The following is a 20,114-nucleotide window of genomic DNA, read 5'->3' on the forward strand; positions in this document are numbered from 1 at the left end:
TGAAGGTCCAGAAGTGCCTTCAAAGCAACATAGATGCATATAGGATTTGATTTTGATCTGCATAGGAATTGCTTGGGGCGCGGAGGGGGTATATTAGGAAATAGCTCAAAACCACCTAGCTGATCAAAACTTCTCAAGTAAGCTGGAGTCTTTCTAGACATTATGGTTGATAAAGGAACTGAAACTGTGCTGTAATTCAAGTGAAATGCTTTTTTAGTAATGAGTATGTCGCAATCTTCCACCCCCTGGGCTTGTCACAGTTGGTGGCTCAGGGACTCAGTGAAGGGCAGGAGCACCCTCAGCCATTGTGTGACATTTCAATCGCAGCTTCTGCTGTTGCTGTGCGGTTTGCTTTGTGTGGGTCCTGAGACAACAAAAGTATAAACCTCAGCCCTGAAATGAAACTTGTAAAGGTGTGTAAATCAGAAGCACTGTACCCTGGAGAGTAATAAATGTGACTTACTGTTTTGCTAGTGATACGGAGTAATCATTCACTTGCAAGAGGTGTGCTTCTGTGTCAGTTTTGGGGTAATTGAGGGTCTTGCTCCCCAGGGAGGAGACCTGCACTCCTGAAATGTCTTTTCCTGTTTGGATTATTTTACATTATTTTGCTCTGTGTCCTATCGTCGCCATCCATATAACTATTCCCAGGCTGCTTCTGAGTCAGAAAGAAGTATAGCTAGGGTAAAAGTTGGGGCTTTTTTCCTTCTAGCTGCTGGTGGGAAAGCTAGAGAATACTCTTTTCTGGTAAAGAAAAGCAGTAAATAACAAGATTTTATTATATATATAATTTAAATAGTAATATTTATATGTTTGCAAAGCATTGGTGTGCTAATGCTTGCATTAATCGCAAAGAAAGCCTCCTTAATTAGCGGTGAAAGTATGCAGGCACTTGGAGAAATTGCTTAGTCTCCCTCTATTCACACCTTTGGTAACTTGAGTTTCTGTTTGTGTACAGACAAACCCTTTGGCTCCCAGGACTGTTATATGGGAGGTTTTAAAAACACTGTGAATTGTGTAATGAGACAGAGGCATAAATAGTAAATTGGAGAACAAGCTGGTAGATCTGGGCCTTGATTCAGATCCATGTGTGTTTCAGTGGTAAAATGGTTGGGTTTTAACTTGTGCAACCCTGATGATATGGGTATGATTACTACAGGACACATCTAATCTGTTTTCCCAAGTGGTTATTGTCTGTCCTTTCCAGTTGCTTGCTTCTTCCTGCCAGCATTTTATTTTTCCTTTTTAGTTTGACTGCTTTACTAATAGAAAGAAAGTGGAAGATCTTGGGTATGATGAGCACTTTTAAAATTGAAAGGATTCTCTTGAACTTGGGCTTTAAATGCAACACAGTAGAATCTAATAAAAACTGATACTTCTGTGTCTCAGAACACGATTCTTAGACAAAGACGGAGTGGCAGAAAACCAAATAATTATTTCTAAGACCCCTAACATAGATACTAATGTTAATAAGTCTTAAGAGATTGGAGAGTGTGTATTACAGTAAGCTGTAACAGAAGCTGCAATAAAGCACAGATAGAAAGTCTTTTATCCTCTGTATCATATTTGGTCCCTGTATGCAGACTTCCTTTCAAAGAGCGTTTATAGTTAAATGACAAGAGAGAACAATGCATTGTCATTAATATTTTCTAAAAGTTTGTTTACCCTTCTGTTTTGGAAGGAAAGGGGAGGGAAAGCTTCTTGGAAAGGATCTGTGTCTGATTGGAATATTTAATTCTTCAGTTAGCTGCCCCGTTCTTGGGTAATGACTTATTTAGTAGCAATGCATATCTAGCAAGAGGCTTGAATTAGTGATTGCTGGTTCATGTTTCTGCTCTGTGGTTTTGGCCCTTACCCTTTTTAAAGCTGATTTCCATGAAGCTGATTATGTGCAGGCTAATCTGTAATACTATATGTTTCAGTGACACCTCTTCCAAGTCAAGGCGCTGGTTGTTGCCAGGAGCAATCCCTCTTTGCCTCACTTTTGGAAATTGGTTAATGCATGCCTTTTGCTCTCCTTCTACCTCGGGAGGCAAATGCATTTCCCTAGAGTGGTTGGCTGCAGTTCCTGGAGATTGTGGAGTGAAGGGAGGGTGCCTGTCACACTGCATATTAATGAGCTCTTGGAATCAAAGACCTTAGTTTTGCAAAAACTGTTAAACCTTTGGTGCCTTCAATAGTAGGGAAGTTTGGTGTTCTGAGTCAGGAGGTCAATCCTACCTAGCCCTATAAAACAAGTGTTGCTTTCCTACAAGACCAGACCTTGACTGAGTGATGGAGAGGTATATTTTCATATTCTGTTTTCTGAAAGAGTTCTAAAGTATTCATAGTGTCTTTCTGTTTGTTTTCATTTTTTTTCCCCCTTAATACCAAAAGGTGCGTCACCCAGTCATCTGTGTCAACAGCCATGTATTCTGTTCTATTTGTATTGAAGTGTGGCTGAAGAACAATAATCAGTGCCCAGCTTGCAGGATTCCCATCACACCTGAAAATCCTTGCAAGGAAATTATAGGTAAGGATGACTAGGCTTGGAAATAACTTTCTGGTATTTACTGCTGGAGGAGATTCTTCTGAGTCCAAAGATACCTGGGTATTTTCTTTTTCCTCTGTGTGTTTTTTACAAGCATCTACTGACTTGAAATCTTTCCAGAAGCATACATAATAGCTGCAAGGTAAAAATTCCAAAGATGACGTGTATATTAATGGCTAGATAATTCGAAGGCATCAACTGCCCCATGGCTTTGATGATTGATTTTTAAATCTTGGTCAGACAGTGAAAAAAAAAAAACCACCCCCCACACCTCATGCTTGAAGTACTCTACCTATGCTTTGCAACCTGTTGACCTAGGAGAATAGCATTTAGCGGAGAAATAGTGTACTTAAATCCAGAGTCTTGAGTATACGGTCTTTTTTTCTTTTTTTCTTTTTTTCTTTATTTTTTGTTCAGCATTTCCTCCCTTGTGCTTTATTTTTGAGAAAATGTCTCTTAGCCCAGAAATTAGACAAAGCTGCAACACCTGACTGAAGACCTGAACTTCATCAGAGCTAGGAAATATTGTGATCTTTATTTGGCATAAAATGTCAGCGCTGTTATTTGGTTCTGAGACAAAAATATGTATGAACAGCCTCACTTTAGAAACTCACTCTGTCTTGAACTAATTAAATATATGCTTGATTTCCCCATCCCACTCCTCCCTCTTAGCTCTGTTTTAATAGATGGTCTTTAATAAGACAGGATTCTGTCAAGGAAAATACAAAGTTAAAAAATTCAAAAGTTGTCTGCATGAGGCAGGGTTTTGACTTCCAAACATCGCTAGTAGATACTCCCATTTAACCTGTTCTGAAAATGAAATTACTTTAAATCTTCCATGGTTGTAGATTGGTCCAATGTTACCTGTATTTGTAGTTGATAATATGGAAAGTGGTATAATGTGGATCCCTAGTATTGAATTAACTGAAAAATAAGCAATACTAGTGTTTCTTTCATCCTTTGCTGCTTTAGGAGGAACAAGTGAAAGTGATCCTATCTTTAGCCCGACAGTCAGAAAACACCTACGTAAAACAAGGCTTGAATTGCTCCACAAAGAATATGAGGTAAGGACATGGGGAGTGTTGTGACTTTCCAGATGAACTGCAGCTGTTAAATTACTGCATACAACTGGTCCTTTTGCTTTGAGTCCCGTTGTTTTTAATTTGAGTAAAAGTTTATACTGGAATTACATGAAACTCGACTGCATTAAAATCCTGGCTTCTGGCTAAGGTTATGAGAGAGCATTTGCTGGTGCTTGAAGTGGTCTGGCTGCAGACATGATGTTATTCTTTACATGCTATAGGTAGCCAGGCACAGCCAACGATACAGTTTTGTGGAAATTCCACCCCCAGGTAGTATGGGATGGTTTTCTTTATGCAGATTTGGCGTTGGGAGCTTTTTGTTTAGTCTTCGATACAAATGCAGACATTTCTTGAAGTAATTCCCTGTTGCTCAGGGATACTAAATTCCTTCTTAAAGAATATTGCCCACTGTAACCTTCTGGCATAGGTTAATTTTTATCATTGTTGCTTTTTTGTTTCCTGAAGTGAGTGCTTGAAAGTTTATCTCCACTCTCCTGATAGAAAAAATATTCTCTTAGAAACAAGGTGAAAAGGTGTTAATAAGGAACATGTTTAGTTTGTTTTTTCATCTGTTGTTTCCTTAGTAGCAGCAATGTGAAGACATCCTATATTTTGTAAGGAAACCTATCTCAGGGAGAAGAATGGGAGAAAGGAAATGGACACTGTGTATATCCTGAACACTGGGGAAGTAAGGACTGTCTTTTATGACAAGATTGCCTATGGCTCAGCTTCTTTCATCCTCTATGAAAGGAGGAGTCAGGAAAAGGAGTTTTCATGTCTTTCTACTGAATCAACTCCAAAATCACACAGATAAGCATAGGATAACATAAATCTCTTCAAAAACTCTAAATTTAAAATGATTGTTGTCCTGCTGGTGGTAATGGTGGTGGGAAATCCTGGTTGTTCATGCAAATATGCCTGCGATTAATGTAAACGCTGTCTATGGCCTCCTTTAGTAATCTGACCTTGCACAACTTAAATATTTAAGTTGGTGAACAGTGTAGAAGACATATTTTCAGGGTAAATTCATTCTTTTATCCCTTTAACAACAGGCTTTTGAAAGTTTGTGCTTCTCTGTGGCTTCAGAACGATATGGCTAAGAGCTTTGTTCTTTGCATTTTGAGAGTCTTTCCTAAGATGTTACTACTTTAGCATAGCTGGAACAGCCTTTTCCAGACAATGTTCTGTCCATTTTGAATCTTGAGGCTTTCAGCATCTAAACATGTGATGTTTCAGAATGATATGAGAAATATCCTCAAATAACAGCAAATGAGTCAGCAGACAACGACCTTAAGAACACTCTTAATACAGGAAATCCTCCCACAGAGTGCCCTAATAATAGATTCATGTTGCTGAATGCTTTGAAGCTTTTGGTCTGCCCGCCGGTTTGTTCAGGGCCCTTTATGTAGTCAAGGGATTCCCTTCACTAAAGCCTTCACTGTGCTTGAGTGTGCAGGTTGATTAAAATCCTGCCTAGAGCACAATACATAAACATACTTAGATATATGTGTAAGTGAAGGCATGCATCTGGGCTTGCCAGAACCCATGTTTCTGAAGTGCTGTGGGAACTTGACAGCATTATTTAATTAATCTCACGCATTATTTTAATTCCTGTGAATTTCTGACACCTTTAGGATGAAATAGAATCCCTGCAAAAAGAAGTGGAAGATCTGAGAGGTAAAAATCTCAGTTTACAGACACAGCTGAAATCTCTTCTGGATCCTATGGCATCAGCTTTGTCTTGCCAAAATGAGGAAACTAGCCAGTCATCAAATGAAGCAAGTACCAGTGGCCCAGAAATCCCAGAGGAATGGAGCAAAAAGCTGAAAGCTGCCAGTGATATGTATGAAAAAGTGATGGATAACATGGAAAAGCTAAAGGAGGTAATAAATATATTTCTTCAGCTGCCTTGTAGTATAACTATTTTGTGCTACTTAAACAGGAGTGAGAACTATCATGACCTTTGGGTACGTCATAGATCCAAAAGAAAGAGTTAAAAATTGAATTGCAGTGACTATTGGTGTATCATAGTATTTCCATAAAGCCTTCACAAGTGTCAGATGTTATTGCTTCTTCTAGTGAGTCTTGTATGTGACTCTTCTTCAACTCCTCTGTCACTCTGTGGCTGGGTAATTGGATTATAGTAGCACTTGTCACCAGTATTGATGACCAGATTTTTCAGGCTTGCAATAATCTATATAATATATCTATTTTACAACATTCAGTGGCCAAACACAGTACAGTTGGCTGAGGCAGATTTTGCACTATTGCCCTCCCTGCTAGCCAATATTTTTGGTGCAATTTGCTGAGACAGAGTAACTTGACCCTTTGACCGAAAATAGACAAGCTTCAGCATTTTATGACCAGAAGATCCTTTACTGGAAACCTGCGGCTTTTTTATACATCTTGGATGTAATATAGGAGAAAACCTGATACTGCAGAAGGATTGATGCAGGAGATAGTCATGTAAAAATACATCTAAACAAAAATACCTTGCAAAATCTACCTGTGGTCACAAGAAGGATCAGCTCAAACATTGAAGATGAGTGACATTTCAAGATTAACTTGAAAGGCAAGATGGAAAGAACTGGACTTGCATTTGTTCAGAATGCTTTTTTTATTTCTTCTGTTAACAGTCCTGAGTTGCCTCCTGCAAAACTGAAGCATTATGTGTTGGAGGACTCTGAAAAGCAAGAGCTGTTCAGTCACAAGAATGAGACCTCTTTCCCATATACGCTCAACCTGGAACTAGAAACCTTATCCCATAAAGTACATGATCCAGGAGCTTCAATCACCCATATCTTCCCAGTGAGACAGGGTCTAAAACCAGACTGAGTCAAGAAATAGCAGTCACCTTTATCATTTAATGTCCTAGAGCAGAGACTCCCAAAGTAGGCATTATTACTGAGTGGAGTCGTAACAAGCATGGAAGTGGTGATACGAACCCAGTAGTAGAAATACTAGACAAAGTACACTCATAAATAATGGAGTTACATGAACTCTTTGAACTAGATGTTGTGCTGCAAGTGGGGATCCGTTGCAGGTTACAGGTTTGGAGGGTAGAGCACTCTCGGGAAGAAGGACACCGAAGAGGTTCAATCCTGCCTTGTCATGTGCCAGGTGGATGCCCTACCCACGAATTCTATGCAAGTCATGCAATTTTCTGTTAGATTGTGATGCTGGGGAAACAGTGTCTCTGGAAAGAGAGAAAGGTCTTGTCCATGCTATCAAATGGTTTCATGCTCTTTTGGAACTGAGGTATCCTGGATTATTACTCATTGCTTTCAGGATAATTTTTTGTGCTTTTTTTAAATACCAAATGGTTGACATGTCAGGCACTCAACCCCTGGGCTCACCCTTCCCATTCCTTCTTTACCAGAAGTTTCTATTTACTCTTCCTGCCCCTAGGAATATTGCGGTGTTGAGGATGGTGGTGTTTTGTTTTGGGTTCGTTTTTGGTTTTTTTTTTTCCTGCTCCATTCCGCCTACTCTCCTCACTCTCTTCGCCTCACCTGGAGAGGGGATATCTGTATAAGCATTGTAAGGTTTTCTGCCTTTCTTCTTGCGCTGTCTGATGCTTCTGAAGAAGTACATTTCACTCCTGAGCCCAGTTGCATGGCTCCTTCTTCATAGCTAACTCTAGATCATGCTTTCATTGTGCAGTGTAAGTGACATCTAATTGAGGCTGTGAATTACAAGTCCTGGACTGGTGATGCTGTTTTCAGCATACAGAGGTTGAGCCAACTATGAATTGCAGAGTATTTTCTACTTGTTAGGATAGTGGCATTGATTGTTCTGTAACACAGAGGCAAGAAAACTTCTGTTTATATGAAGTGTCTTGTTAAGGGTGTCTGCTGAACTGAGAAGAAGGAATTGACCTCAATTCAAGGGGTAAGAAGGGTTGTGTATCAGGAGTCTTAATCACAACATCCTGGAAGAAAGTGAAGAAAGACTGCAAATAGCTTGTCGTAATGGATTTACATCTGCAGGATAACTATGCTTTAAAAACAAGCCAAAAAACCACAAAGTAATCTTACTCTAATTTGGAATGGGGGAAGCTGTTCAACATTAGTTTTGCTGATACCTGCACATTGTAATGTTAATGTACTGAACATATTTAGTCACGTGTCAAAAACAACATGGAATTGCCATTAGTACATCTCCTTAATGACTTTCAGTGCTAACTAACATAGCTGTGTTTATTTCCCTAGATAGGACACTTGCAATGTATTTTGGGAATATAAATAAAAAATGTCTGTTCACTATTCAGTTTTGCAAGCCATTTCCCATGATGATTTTTAAGTGGTGTCCCTGTCTGAAGGCTGTTTCCTGCCTTCACATTTCTAGTTCTGTCCTTTTAAAAAGGACAAACAGCTTGTCCTATAAATATTAGAAGTAATTTCTGGTTTACTGTATACTTATTCTTTTTCCTTTTCTTTTCCTTAGGCAAATAAGAAACTGAGCACGGAAAACAGTAGCCTTTTGAGAGAGAATTTGCGACTGAAAGCTGAAGTTGATAATAGATCACCCCAAAAGTATGTGAATATTTTAAAAGCTACCATATTTTATTTATAGACTGTTTAACTGTTGTAGGCCTTTAACCTAAAACCGTGGTGGTGTACATGGCGTTGCATATGTGGATTTTGGAATTTTTACCCTCGTAGACGTGGGTGATAAATGTAACTCACAGAATAGCAGCAAGTGGATAACAGATGCAACTTACAGAGTAGCAGCAAGTCTATCGTGAAGGAGTATGGCATGACTACGAGTGTTATTCCTTGCGTTATCTGGCCAATATTGAAGGACTGGATTTATTAGTCGAATTCTACAGTTATTTTTGGTTTTGGGGTATTTCTTAATGTAGTGTAAGGTCAAAGTAGAAGGTCTGTAACTAAGTGCAGATGTTCTGGTTATTTGTGTTCAGTTTTGGTTTGTTCTTCCTTTTGCTGCCTTCAGGGTTTGTTCTGTGGACTTAAGCTCCCTGTTCTAGGGATTTCCCTGGTAGGTTTGTGTCTGGGCAAGATATGTAGAATCGAGCTTCTGCAGCATGAGAACATCATTCCCAGAGTGGACGCCTGTGTTTAACACTCTTAAACAGTTAAAACGTCAGTGACAACAACCTCAAAAAGCAGAAACTTTGCTGTACTTTGGAAGTACTTTGTGAAGCAACATGTTCATGTTTTTAAGTTGTGTTCCTTTCTTTCTCTGGTTTTCTACCTTTTCTTCTCTCATTGGTTTAGAACTTAGCTAAGAGCAGCATTGGCCAAAGGTTTATACAGTGCTTTTGAGGAAGGGGGTTGGGGGTACCTGTGTAATGTCAGAAGAGAGCTCTCTGGATTTTGTTCTAGTTCACAACTCACTTGCTGGAAGATGAAATTCATCCTTATAGAGAGCTTGCTTGGCAGACTGCTTGTCATTTGAGATCACAGGGAAGAAGATGCATGATCCTTTGCTATGCTATTGAATGCATAAAAGTACATTCTGCCCTGAAGAACTCTAATAAGGGAGATAGAGCCCTATTTAAGGTCTTTGTAATGGAAAGGGCGTTAATGGCACGGAATGGCTTTTTCCATAAGATTCAGGAGTGAGTTGGCAAGGATGGCAAACTTGAAAAGTAAATAGATGTAACAAAATACATCCTAGAAAAGAAGAGACCAGGTAATCTAACTTGATTTTTACTTTACTGATGTCAGGTAAACTCCCCAGTGGGGAGAATTTTGTTTCTTCTAAATTTACTATCCTGTTGTTCAGAAAAATTAGATATCAGAGGGGAGAGGGTGTGAAGAACTAGTTTTGTTGCAAGCTGATTATTTTTCCATCTTTTGCCAGTATGGCCTAAAACACTAGCCAGTCACTTTGTTTTTTAGAAGCACAAATACAGCAAATGTTAGAAATTGGACAGTTTTGATGCACATGTCAAAACAATTCTTCTGAATTCCAGTCATGTCCATCAGGTGGTAGGAAGTCTCTGCAATCCTAGTGTTGTTAGGAGATTTTATAAATCAACTTTCATCCTTGTAGTCATCAATCTGGCCAATATCTAGACCAGACCTAGTATCAAGACATTTTTTAAATGTTCTTCCAGTTCTGATGACAAACTTTGATAATACCTAAAAGGTCTTTCAAGTAGGCTTCACACTTTGAACAGGGGTTGCAATAAATGTTTTCTTACCTTGCTTATGAAATCAAAATTGAAGCCATAAGCATCATAACGTGACAGTGTCACTATAATTAAACTTTTCTGTGCAGGTACATTGATTTGCCAGTACAGTTGTTTCAGTGTACTTTTATTCAGAATTGTTCAGAAGGTAATTTTTGGGAAGAGTTTCTGAACTGCTCTCTAGTGCAGTTTTAAATAGCTACGGAATTGGATCTTTGTAATTTAGTGTCACTACCATTTTTTCATCTGTTGTATGTTTCTCAGCTTCAGATTTTCAGGTATAGGTTCATGCTTAAACAACTGGCTGGGTAACTAAAACTTGTATCAGATTATTGTTGAAAGGTTTTGTCAGTATTCAGTTCTCTTACCCCAAATGTAGTTCATTTTGTGCATAATGACACTGAAGCTAAGTATCACAACCTAAATTATTTTAGTAGACTTCTCTTTACAGCAGAGGCCATGCTGATGGCAGGTGAATGATCCCATTGTAACACAAACTCTACTTCTGACATCATAGGAAAAATATAATTGCCCTTCTTCAGTGGTCAATAAAGCATTTTCCTTTTATCTTAGTCTTGAGTTATTTTTCTTTGTTCATATCCATTAAAACCTGCTGGAAAATGTCATGTATTGTCAATAAAATTGACATTGCAGCCATGTCAGAGATTTTTACACAATTTTTTAGTTGATGCTGCTGATTGATTAGATTTTTTTCTTTCTTTTCTTTCTGAAACATTTTTAAGAGTAGACCTTCACCAGAATACCATACCATTATGTAGCTGGGACATAGGTCTGAAAAGCAAATAGGGGTAAGTTTCTTGCTCTGATTCTTACCAATGACCTGCATTAGTCTCCCATTTCTCCAGAAAACCAGACTTACTTACTGTTTGGAGGTTATTGGTTGCTCTTTCTTTGCCCTTTCTCCTGAGAAATTTTCAGTGACTTCCGTTTTCCAGATGCAGAACAGGAAAACTTCTAAAACTTAAGTTTTAGAGGATGATAAAGCCTTATTACTTCCAGCTCTGCTTAAAATAGAAAACTCTTAGGTCTATTGGCAAGGCACAATGGATCTAAAAGCATGGATCTAAAAGCATTTTTGGCAAAGGGCTGTTTGCTTTTTACCTGAAGGAAAATAACCAGCAAGTCCATCTACTCCGGGGTATAGTGTATTTTATGAATGGTTAGATTCAAATTAGCTTGAACCAGACTTCTAGGCTTCCTAGGAGTCTTTTCCCTAAATATTTAATTTCGTCTGCCAATTAAAATCCCAGTATGAAAAACTATGTGTAACATGCAGAAAATAGTTGTGTTATCTCTTTTTTCTGGTTTTGTGAGTTTTTTGTTGTTGTTGTTTTGGGGGTGGGGTTTTTTCCCCCTTCTTCAGATTTACTGTTTATCTTGTCTAGATATGTGACTTCAGATACCTGCACACTGAAATGTAAGGCTGCTGACTTTTCAGGTCATTCTGCACAACATTCAATTTTTATCTAACTAGAATATTTCCACTCATGCCAGACTACTTGATTCAATCTGCATTTCAGTGAGTCTGAAAACAGACTTCTAGTAATCAGTGTCCCAGGTGCAGGTGATAAAAATGCTACTGTCTTCCCTGATAGAAACCTGGGCTACTTTCTTACCTCCTCACAAGCTTGCTATCCCAGAGGAGTGGCTATTTTCAAAGGCCAGCTGCAGTGTGGCCTTAAAAGTAAATAGGAGAAAATGCTGTACAGTAGCCTTCAAAACAGCTTTAGATTCTTGAGTTATAACATTAAATCCATAACATTAAAATATTAAATATAAATGAGGAAGCACCCATTCCAGACATGAAGAGCTAAACCTTAAGCGGGTGGGTAAGGACATTCAGATCACACTCACTGGTTTTGTGGGTGTTCTGGTGGTTTGGTTTGTTTGTTTTGGTGGGGGTTTTTCTTAGTAATTCTGAAGTAATCCTTTCTGTCCTATACTATTCACCAATCTTGGATATATATTATTTGGCTTTCTTATGTGGAAGACCAGTGCAGCTTCACTGAAAGATATTAAAAAGTTTTGAGCAGCTTTGCATATTTGTCTGAATTCACCCAATTCTCTACCTGAAAGGAAATGCTCATACAAAGAATGTACCTGACTTGGCTCTTCTGTTCAAATCCTGCTGTTCTGTAGTTATCCAACAAACAGTAAAACTTAGACTTACTCATGTAATTTGAAGGAATTGGATTTCCCTGATGCTGAGGAGAGATTTCACGAGGAAGGCCATGCATCTTCAGATTAGTTTGTACTCTGTGAACTGTGTGATAAAAGGGATTTACTGGCCAGCATTTGCTTACATTGAAAATAACTTGTTCTTTGACAAGCTTAAAAAAGTAGCTATAGCAAGTAACTTGTTTTACAAGCTTAAAAAAAATAGCTATAACAAGTCTTTCTTCTTCTTTCAAGAAGAAGCCATTCTACACTTTCTTCTGTCAGGCAACTTAGTCTGCTAACTTAGGATGGAAAGCAGTAGTAGGCTACACCCAGAACCACTTTTTCAGTGGAACCAAATTCCATTACTGAGTGATAGCTGGAGGCCAGCAGTAATGTAAAAGTCCTTAGGCTATCTAAAATGTCACTAGGTGTTTGTGTTGAAGGACCAAATCCCACCTGAAATGTCTTTCTATTCACTTATGAGTGACCACTACTTTCTATGGAAAAGCTTTCAGTTTTCTGTGGAAAAGATGTACTTGAAACAAATGCAGTGAGATACAAACTCATTGTTTAAGTGATACAACTAAAGAACAAAACCCCTAACACTCAAAAGACATTATCCAGGCATGAGGATACGAAAAGTGTTTTTTACCACGTGTATACTGAATACCTTAACTTCTCCTGAAGAATCTATCAACTTGTTACCAAGTGTGAAGTGTTACATATACTTTGGGGGAAAATAATCTAACTAGAATGTGAGGTCAAACTTTAATTTATTCTCCTGTAACGGTACTGCATTATATTATTGTTGTCATCAGACCATAACTTTTTGGCTATGGCAGAGCTCCCTGTACATCTGTGGGGAAAAGAAGAGGAAATCTCTTGGAACTGGTTTGGTTTGGAGAGATGAGGAAGGTTCTGGCTTCTGTAACCAAAATATGTATGTCTCTTAAGCACTCTGCTGACCTGCCAGATCAGTCACTAAGACACCTATGTCGTCCTCTGGTCTGGAGTAATTGGTTTAAATATGTGCACTGTAATACGGCTGTCTTAAGTATCCATGTCGTTGAAAAGTTGGGAAATAAATGCATGCAAGTCTCAAAGGAGGAATAGAAAGCCACTACTGTTCTGGTACTTAACTGTAGAGGTTACTGTTTGTAAGCAGTATGTCATATGCTCCATTTCTGAAAACCAAAATTCCCAGCACATCCCTCTGCAACAATTAACATATTAGTGATGCCTTTTGGCTTTGAACAACATACTGTATTTTTTTTAACCTGAGGACACTTGTTATAAAAGTTGCACTTGAGAATACAGTGCTTCTTCCTCATAAGCAAATCTGAGGCTGTCACTAATGCTATTTGCATTAAATAAACATATTACACCATTCTTCCATTAAAAAGGAATTGCCAGGTATGCATATAAATGTAAACATGTTTAATTTTTATGTCAAAGTGTCTGTCAGAGCAGACTCCAGAAAATCTTGCTTATTTTACATAAGCATTTTCCCCCATCCCTCACTTGGTTATTAAGCTGAACTGTATTTTTGTATCATCTTTATGTCCTTTATTAAGCACTGTAGGGTTTCTTCCTTTGAGGCTGTGTGAACAGGCCTGTTACAGAAATACTTACAGATTACCCTAGGAAGTAGGAACTGTTTTGCTTGTGCCTTGCTATGCTACAGAGGCTCCTTCACTATCTTAAACCAAAACCTGAGTTCCTTTTGCTGAAGGAGGGAATAAGCCAAAATGTGTTGTATGTGAGGATGCTTATTCCATTGTAACTCACTTCCCCTGAAAATATATTTGCATTCGTGAGCTGTCTGTGATTCTGCTTTTGTCTATTTTCATGGGGGAGAGGGAGGAAGTCCTGTGCACTTTTTATCCCATTTCCCTCTTGCATGCAAACCAGAAATGGAGAAACTGCTATAATAAGTTGAGAAAACTTGTTACCCATAGAGTGAGCAAATGAAAAATGGTTTGTATTCATTTTTATGAAGACAAAAGTAATTGGGTAGAGGTAATGCAGAGGTGGGGAGATCCTTACCTTGACAGAGTTCCAATTCAGCCAGCTTCTTTTAGGGGAAGAAGAATCTTACCAAGTGAACATTCCTATTCTAAATACAAAACTTGTACCTTGCCATTCCATGTCTCCAAGGCAGTGAGTGGCACACACCAAAACTGTGTGAAGCATATGCTGATCTGATTTAAAAAGTGGTCTAATAGCAGTGCTGTGAAAGAAATGACTTAGACTGTTGTGTGAATCTTACCCACCACTCTTGAAAGTCTTTTCAATATGCGGAAACAGTTGAATGGTGAAATATGTCGCATGTGCCCAGTTTGTCTGGGACTTGTGATACCCTTTACTCCTTTCCCTGACTGCCTCCTTAATTGTTGTAATTATCAGCATAGAGCAGTTTCCTACTGCTTTGGGCTCAGAAGCAAACAAAATACAGAAACAAAATACATTTTGATTCATTGCTGGAAATGCCTGCATAGATTCATGGATATTTTGCCAGCATAGTCATAGGCCACAGATACGACACCTTCAGACCTCACTGCAGCAAAGGCTTAAGGGTTGCAGTGAGAGCATTTTGTGAAGAGGTTTGGGGAATGAATGGGGCAAATGGATTGGGAGTTCCCTGTGACTCTGAAGGAGAGATAGACAAAGAAACGGAGTAGAAATTCCAGGCAGTGTTTGTGCTGGAAGAGTGAATTATAAACTCACACTGTAACATGGAGCTGAAAGTGGAGGTTAGTGTAAGCCCGCATAAAGAATTGTCACTTCTTTTCTTTGTGATATAAAACTTTACATGTCAGAGTTGTAGGGTGGCTGCAGGTCCTTCCCTCCTTCCTAATAATACCAGAACTTTAATTGTTTTTTCTCTCAGTAAATTGAAAGCCTCAGGTGGAGCAGGGAATTCCCTGGTGCCCACCTGTCAGTGACAGGTTAGAATTAGTCAGGGCATATAGCTGAAACCTTCACCTGCCCTCTGGGGAAGGTCATCTTGAAAGCTGGTGAAGGATTTGGGGAAGGCAAGTCCATATCTTGGCAGTTGAAAATGTGCTGAAGCTGGAAGCATCACGAACTCACAAGTTTCACAAACCACAAGTGGCAGGTTTTTTTGTATTGGAGTCAAGAAATTAGATTGTTGCAGTTGTAAAGCTCAAAAAACAAGTCTGAAGCAAGTGGAAGTACCATCCACATGATGGCTGAGGAAAAGCTGTATATCTAACAGGAATATAATTGAAATGGTCTATGTAAGTATTTAAACCACATCAAAGGACTATTGCAGTTTCTGAATTTCATATTGGCATTTTATATTTGACAAGGTGACATTGTGTAAGGAATGTATTGTAAAACACGGCTGTACTGTAGGAAAATGATTGAATGTAAATATTTCAAGATGTGGACCACTGTTCAAATGTTATCATAAATCTTCGTCATTGTTTTAGGGGATAATTCTTCATGCATATTTGAATTGAATTGATAGAACCAGCCCCTTGAAGGGTAATGTGCTTGTTATTGCCTTACTACCACTAATAGTTTAATTTTGACTTTTCAGGTGTTCACCTCCACCTGTACATTATATATGATGATTTTAGTATTTTTTTTCTTCATAACTAGCAGAGAAAAGTTTTGACTTTTGTTTTCAAATTAACACAGTGATTGATAGCTTTGTTCTTTCTTTAAATGAGCTTGCAAAGCACCATGAAGATGTCTTTTTCCAGCTTAATATTTTCTTTCTTTTTTATTTCTTTCAGGTTTGGTAGGTTTACAATAGCTGCACTTCAGTCCAAAGTAGAACAAAGTGAACGTGAAATGAACCGTCTAAAAAAGGCACTGGAAAGAAGTGATAAATACATAGAAGAAATTGAGTGTCAGCTTTTACAGCTGAAAAATGCAGCCAAAGGATCCCAGACAGTGAGCGCTGTTAGTGAGAGAGCACTTTCCACAGATGCTAAAGGAGCTGAGAGCAGTGAAGATGCAACATGTTTGAAAGCCCAAGTTGAGGAAAAAAAATCTTTGACTACCAATCAAAGTCCTGACAGTCTTGAACAGCTGACAAGTGGTGAAACTAGTTCAAGCTCTTCTAGTCAAGAGGGTTCAAATGGCTCAAATACCCAGTGTGCCTCAAAGAAAAAACTATTTCCAGGGTGTCATGGGGTTCTCCTGGATGAAAACACTGCAAATATGGATGCCTGCTTAGAAGAGCAGTGGAATAAAATTGAGGAATGTACCCCATATAAGGATGAAGAACTTTACGATCTTCCACCACCGTGCACTCCTTTTCTGTCTCTCAGTCGCCTTCAATTGAACACTCCTGATGGAAAAGAAAATGCGAGGAAACCAGCAGTATTCCTGAGAAAACTGAAATTTGAAGAGTTTTGTGATACTGCAGATGATTGCAGCAAAGATTCTCCTGAACACAGCACAAGCAGCTGTAATAGCGAAAAGAAGCTTAACTGTTTTACTACAGGAAAATCAGGGTTTTGGGGGACCTGCCCCACAAATTTTGCTGAGAACTTAGATTTTGATGAGTCAGAGCAAAATTCAGTAGCTGGTCAGTCAGATGAGACATCAGGAAAGTCCAGTGATAAAATAAATTCTTGCTTACCTAAGAGGTTGCATACCCTCTGCTCTTCTGAAATGAATCGCACAAGAACCTCCAGTGAGGCATCTATGGATGCTGCCTACCTCGATAAAATTTCAGAGTTGGACTCAATGATGTCTGAGTCAGACAACAGCAAGAGTCCATGCTATAATTTCAAGTCCTCCGATCTTGATAACTCTTCAAAGTCAACAGAGTGCTCTAAGCTTCTGAATGGAACTGAGAAGAAACTGGAAGAGATGAATGAGGAACAGAGTATGAAGTGTCCAGAGACAAGCGATCCAGCAGTTGACAGAACTGGCTGGAAACGTGCTGTGTTTTCCATGCTCTCCCCATCTGAGCTAGATATGAATGACCACTTTCCACTGTTCACAGGCCAAAACGCAGTGGCTAGTGATGTCAAACCTCCAAACTGTTCATTTCAAAGAGACTTTTCCCAGAGTTCACTATTCAGTAACTCACAAAGGTTGTTTGAGGAACAAAAGTTCGGTTCCTGCTTTTTAAAGATGCCATCTGACCTGCACAGTCAACTTAATCCTCCTTGGGTGTCTTCCTTTGTAGCTGAAAGGAAAAATAAAAATGTCAGTCAGTCAACCAAGAGGAAAATTCAAAGCAGCCTTTCCAGTGCTAGTCCATCAAAAACCACCAAAAACTAACACTGCTTGGAAATTGAACTTGACTCAAAGTCATCAACCTGCCAATGTTTAATATTTACAGGTGAACTTAATGACTTCCATGCAATCCAATCTGTGTGAAAACTGAACAGTCCCTTGCCCATTACAAGCTTTTTCCTAGGCAAGAACCATTCCAGATTCTTTTCTTTGGCTGGGCGTTTTATTTACTTGGGGATGGGGTTTTGGATTTTAAGTTTTCATATTACATCATCTTCCGATTGTGGACACAGCTAATGGCTCTCTTGAGCAGGACAGTTGCAAGTGATCTTGTCAAATCATTTCTGTAAGAATTTGTTTTAAAGGTTACGTTTCCCATTCCTAAAGATTGTGTTGTGTGTGTAAGGCAGCTACTGGCTATATATCCTATGGATTCATGAAATTGCTATAAAACAATGTCACTTTTGCCATAAAACTCGCCTCTCAGAGGGAATGTTGCTGCTTGGACTGTTTCATAGCACTGTATACTGTACAGAAACTCCTGGGTTTATGTGGGTGTAAGGTAGCAGCCTCTTTCTTTTCAGGGTTACAGCACTTCGGTTAGAAAACATCTGTTCATGAACACTGCAAACACAGCTTGTATCTTTTGAAGTTAAGCACAATTTTTAATTTAGTTCCCAAAAAGCATTGTTATTCTAAATGTGCTCCATATGCCTGTATAGACCATAAAAATGGGTTTGTATGCTAATGACTTGTTTACCTAATGTGCACTGAACATTTTACATTAATACTGTACCATTTTACATTAATACTGCATGCTTTTCTATGTGAATTGAATAAAACATGTTATAAGCACTGTAATCCTTGATGTTGCCTCAAATATTGAATTAGGAAAAAAAGAATGGGGAGACTTTTTACCTTTTTTCTTTTTTTTCTTTTTTTTTTTTTTTGTGTCGTTTGGAAACTAGGTAAGTTTTGTAAAACACAAATGTGAGCTTATTCACAAGAAAAAATCAAATCTCCTTTCCTCCTCCTTGTTAGACATTATCATTCCGGTGTCAGCATCGATACAGTTGATGGAAATGGCTTTCGGCCTCTTTGGAGGTGACTCTTCCATAAAGTATTGCATAGGTCAACATAATGTGATGGCCTACTACAGGCAGGAGACCTAATTAAGCAGCAGAGCAAAATTGGTTTCTTTGCATTATTGTGTTTAAGGTTTTTTTAAGGGCATATTTAATTGCAAGATGTGTGTTTTTCTTTCTATATAGGCCTCTGATGGCATTTCTTAGAAACAGACATCCTTGCTTCATCAATACCTATGATATGAAAAATCCATATGCTGCTTTGTGTCCCTTGGAAAAGAGTGATAGCCACTTGGGAAACCTCGATAGACTGGCTCATCTTTTGTAAAGTGAAGTCATGTAAGCGGTTTGAAGAACTAGATTTCACCTTGTACTGTGGGCAGACATCTGTGTGATTGGTGTGTTCATTCTAAGCTGGGACTTTTTTGAGAAACAGCTTTACTGAAAGATCATCATTCAAGCCATACATGCAAGGACCTTTTTCTGGTGATAGAAAGGATGGCATTGTGCCTTCATGTACTGCCTTCAGTATACCACCTGAATTTTAATCTTTACAGAAAAATCTAGTTGTCCCATATTAATGTATTTTTCAGAAATTAGGGAGATAGCAGAACTATCTGGGCATGGGCTGCTACTGGCTTTGATTAACTTGATAATTAGTTTTACTAATAAGTCAAAAGTCACAAGTCAAAAAATGCTGCCTTGTTTGAACTCTTCAGAAGAAGAGGCAAGAGGTTCTCGAAGTACCTCTCTAATACTTTCTTAAAACACCTTTGTATTGCAAAGCAGTCACAAATAGCAAGTAAGCACAAAGGTTGCTTTGTTTCGTTGTGGGGTTGGAGGTGCGTTTATGGGCTTCATTTTATACTCCAGTATACTTCTGATGCACAAATCATTTTCAGTGATGGAAGCATGAATGCAACTGGTACCTGAAATCAAACCAGAATAAAGGAAAACGCTGGGGGTTATTTCCATACTACTTTCCAGTCCTTTGGAACGGGCTTGCTCTTCAGAATGTGTTTTGACCTTATGTGTCATGTGACTTGAATGGATAGAAGAACTGAGCTTAAGGTTAAAAGAAACTGAAGATCAAGGTCATAAACTTCCTACCTTATTCTCAAGCGGGAACAGAGAACAAAGTGTTTCAGGCCAAGTACTGGCTTTTCACTTGGAAGGGTTGTGGGACCACAAACGTAACTTCCTTGTGGCAAGAACATTGTCATAGTTATCCATAATTACGTGATTTTCAAACTCTCTTACTCTCAGATCCCAGCTGCAGGTACCATAAGCAGATTGTGATCACATCCAGTGCTGTAAGTAGGAGCATTTTATGTTTCATGAGTTGTAAAGCTGAAGCAGATTGGAATTCTGGTATCTTGGTCTTGTTTTGTTTGTCTGGGGTTTGGTTTTGGTGGTTATTTTGGGGTTCTGGTTTTTTTTTTAATTGAGTGCATTTAAAACAACTACCACACTCTAAATTCCACATTTTATTTGATTAATGTACAATGTATCTCTTTAGGCTTAAAGCTTGACAGACTAATTGGTGCAATAGCATCTCAAAAAATTCAAGCTATATGTAATGAGTAGGGTTTCTTCAATTATGTTTGTTTGCTATAGGTGGGTTTTCAGTTCTCCAGGCTGCTTAATTTCTTACCGTGCTTACCAGGCTCTCTGAATAAAAGAGCCTAAGCGAGAGTTCACTGCTGTTAATTTTTTATGACAGTTACCTGGTTATGAAGTAATGTAGAATGGGAATGCACAAGATCTAAAACTTAACTATTAGAATTTTGATTAAGACAATAGATGTTTCAAAGTGATGTACAGATCTATGATGTCTAATGGCATTTAATGGC

General features: G+C 38.6%; 1 protein-coding gene across 1 annotated transcript; it reads left to right on the plus strand.

Annotated features, from left to right (window-relative positions):
* Positions 1 to 2,376: 2,376 nt before the first annotated feature.
* Positions 2,377 to 17,361, plus strand: RNF219 (ring finger protein 219; the record flags this gene model as incomplete). Its single annotated transcript, XM_010012760.1, has 5 exons — positions 2,377 to 2,512; positions 3,503 to 3,594; positions 5,247 to 5,495; positions 8,059 to 8,147; positions 15,718 to 17,361. Coding segments are annotated over 5 exons (2,070 nt in total), but the record flags the coding sequence as incomplete, so codon positions are not given.
* Positions 17,362 to 20,114: the final 2,753 nt, after the last annotated feature.

Source organism: Nestor notabilis, unplaced genomic scaffold (genome assembly GCF_000696875.1).
Source record: "Nestor notabilis isolate BGI_N333 unplaced genomic scaffold, ASM69687v1 scaffold30024, whole genome shotgun sequence".
Taxonomy (NCBI): domain Eukaryota; kingdom Metazoa; phylum Chordata; class Aves; order Psittaciformes; family Psittacidae; genus Nestor; species Nestor notabilis.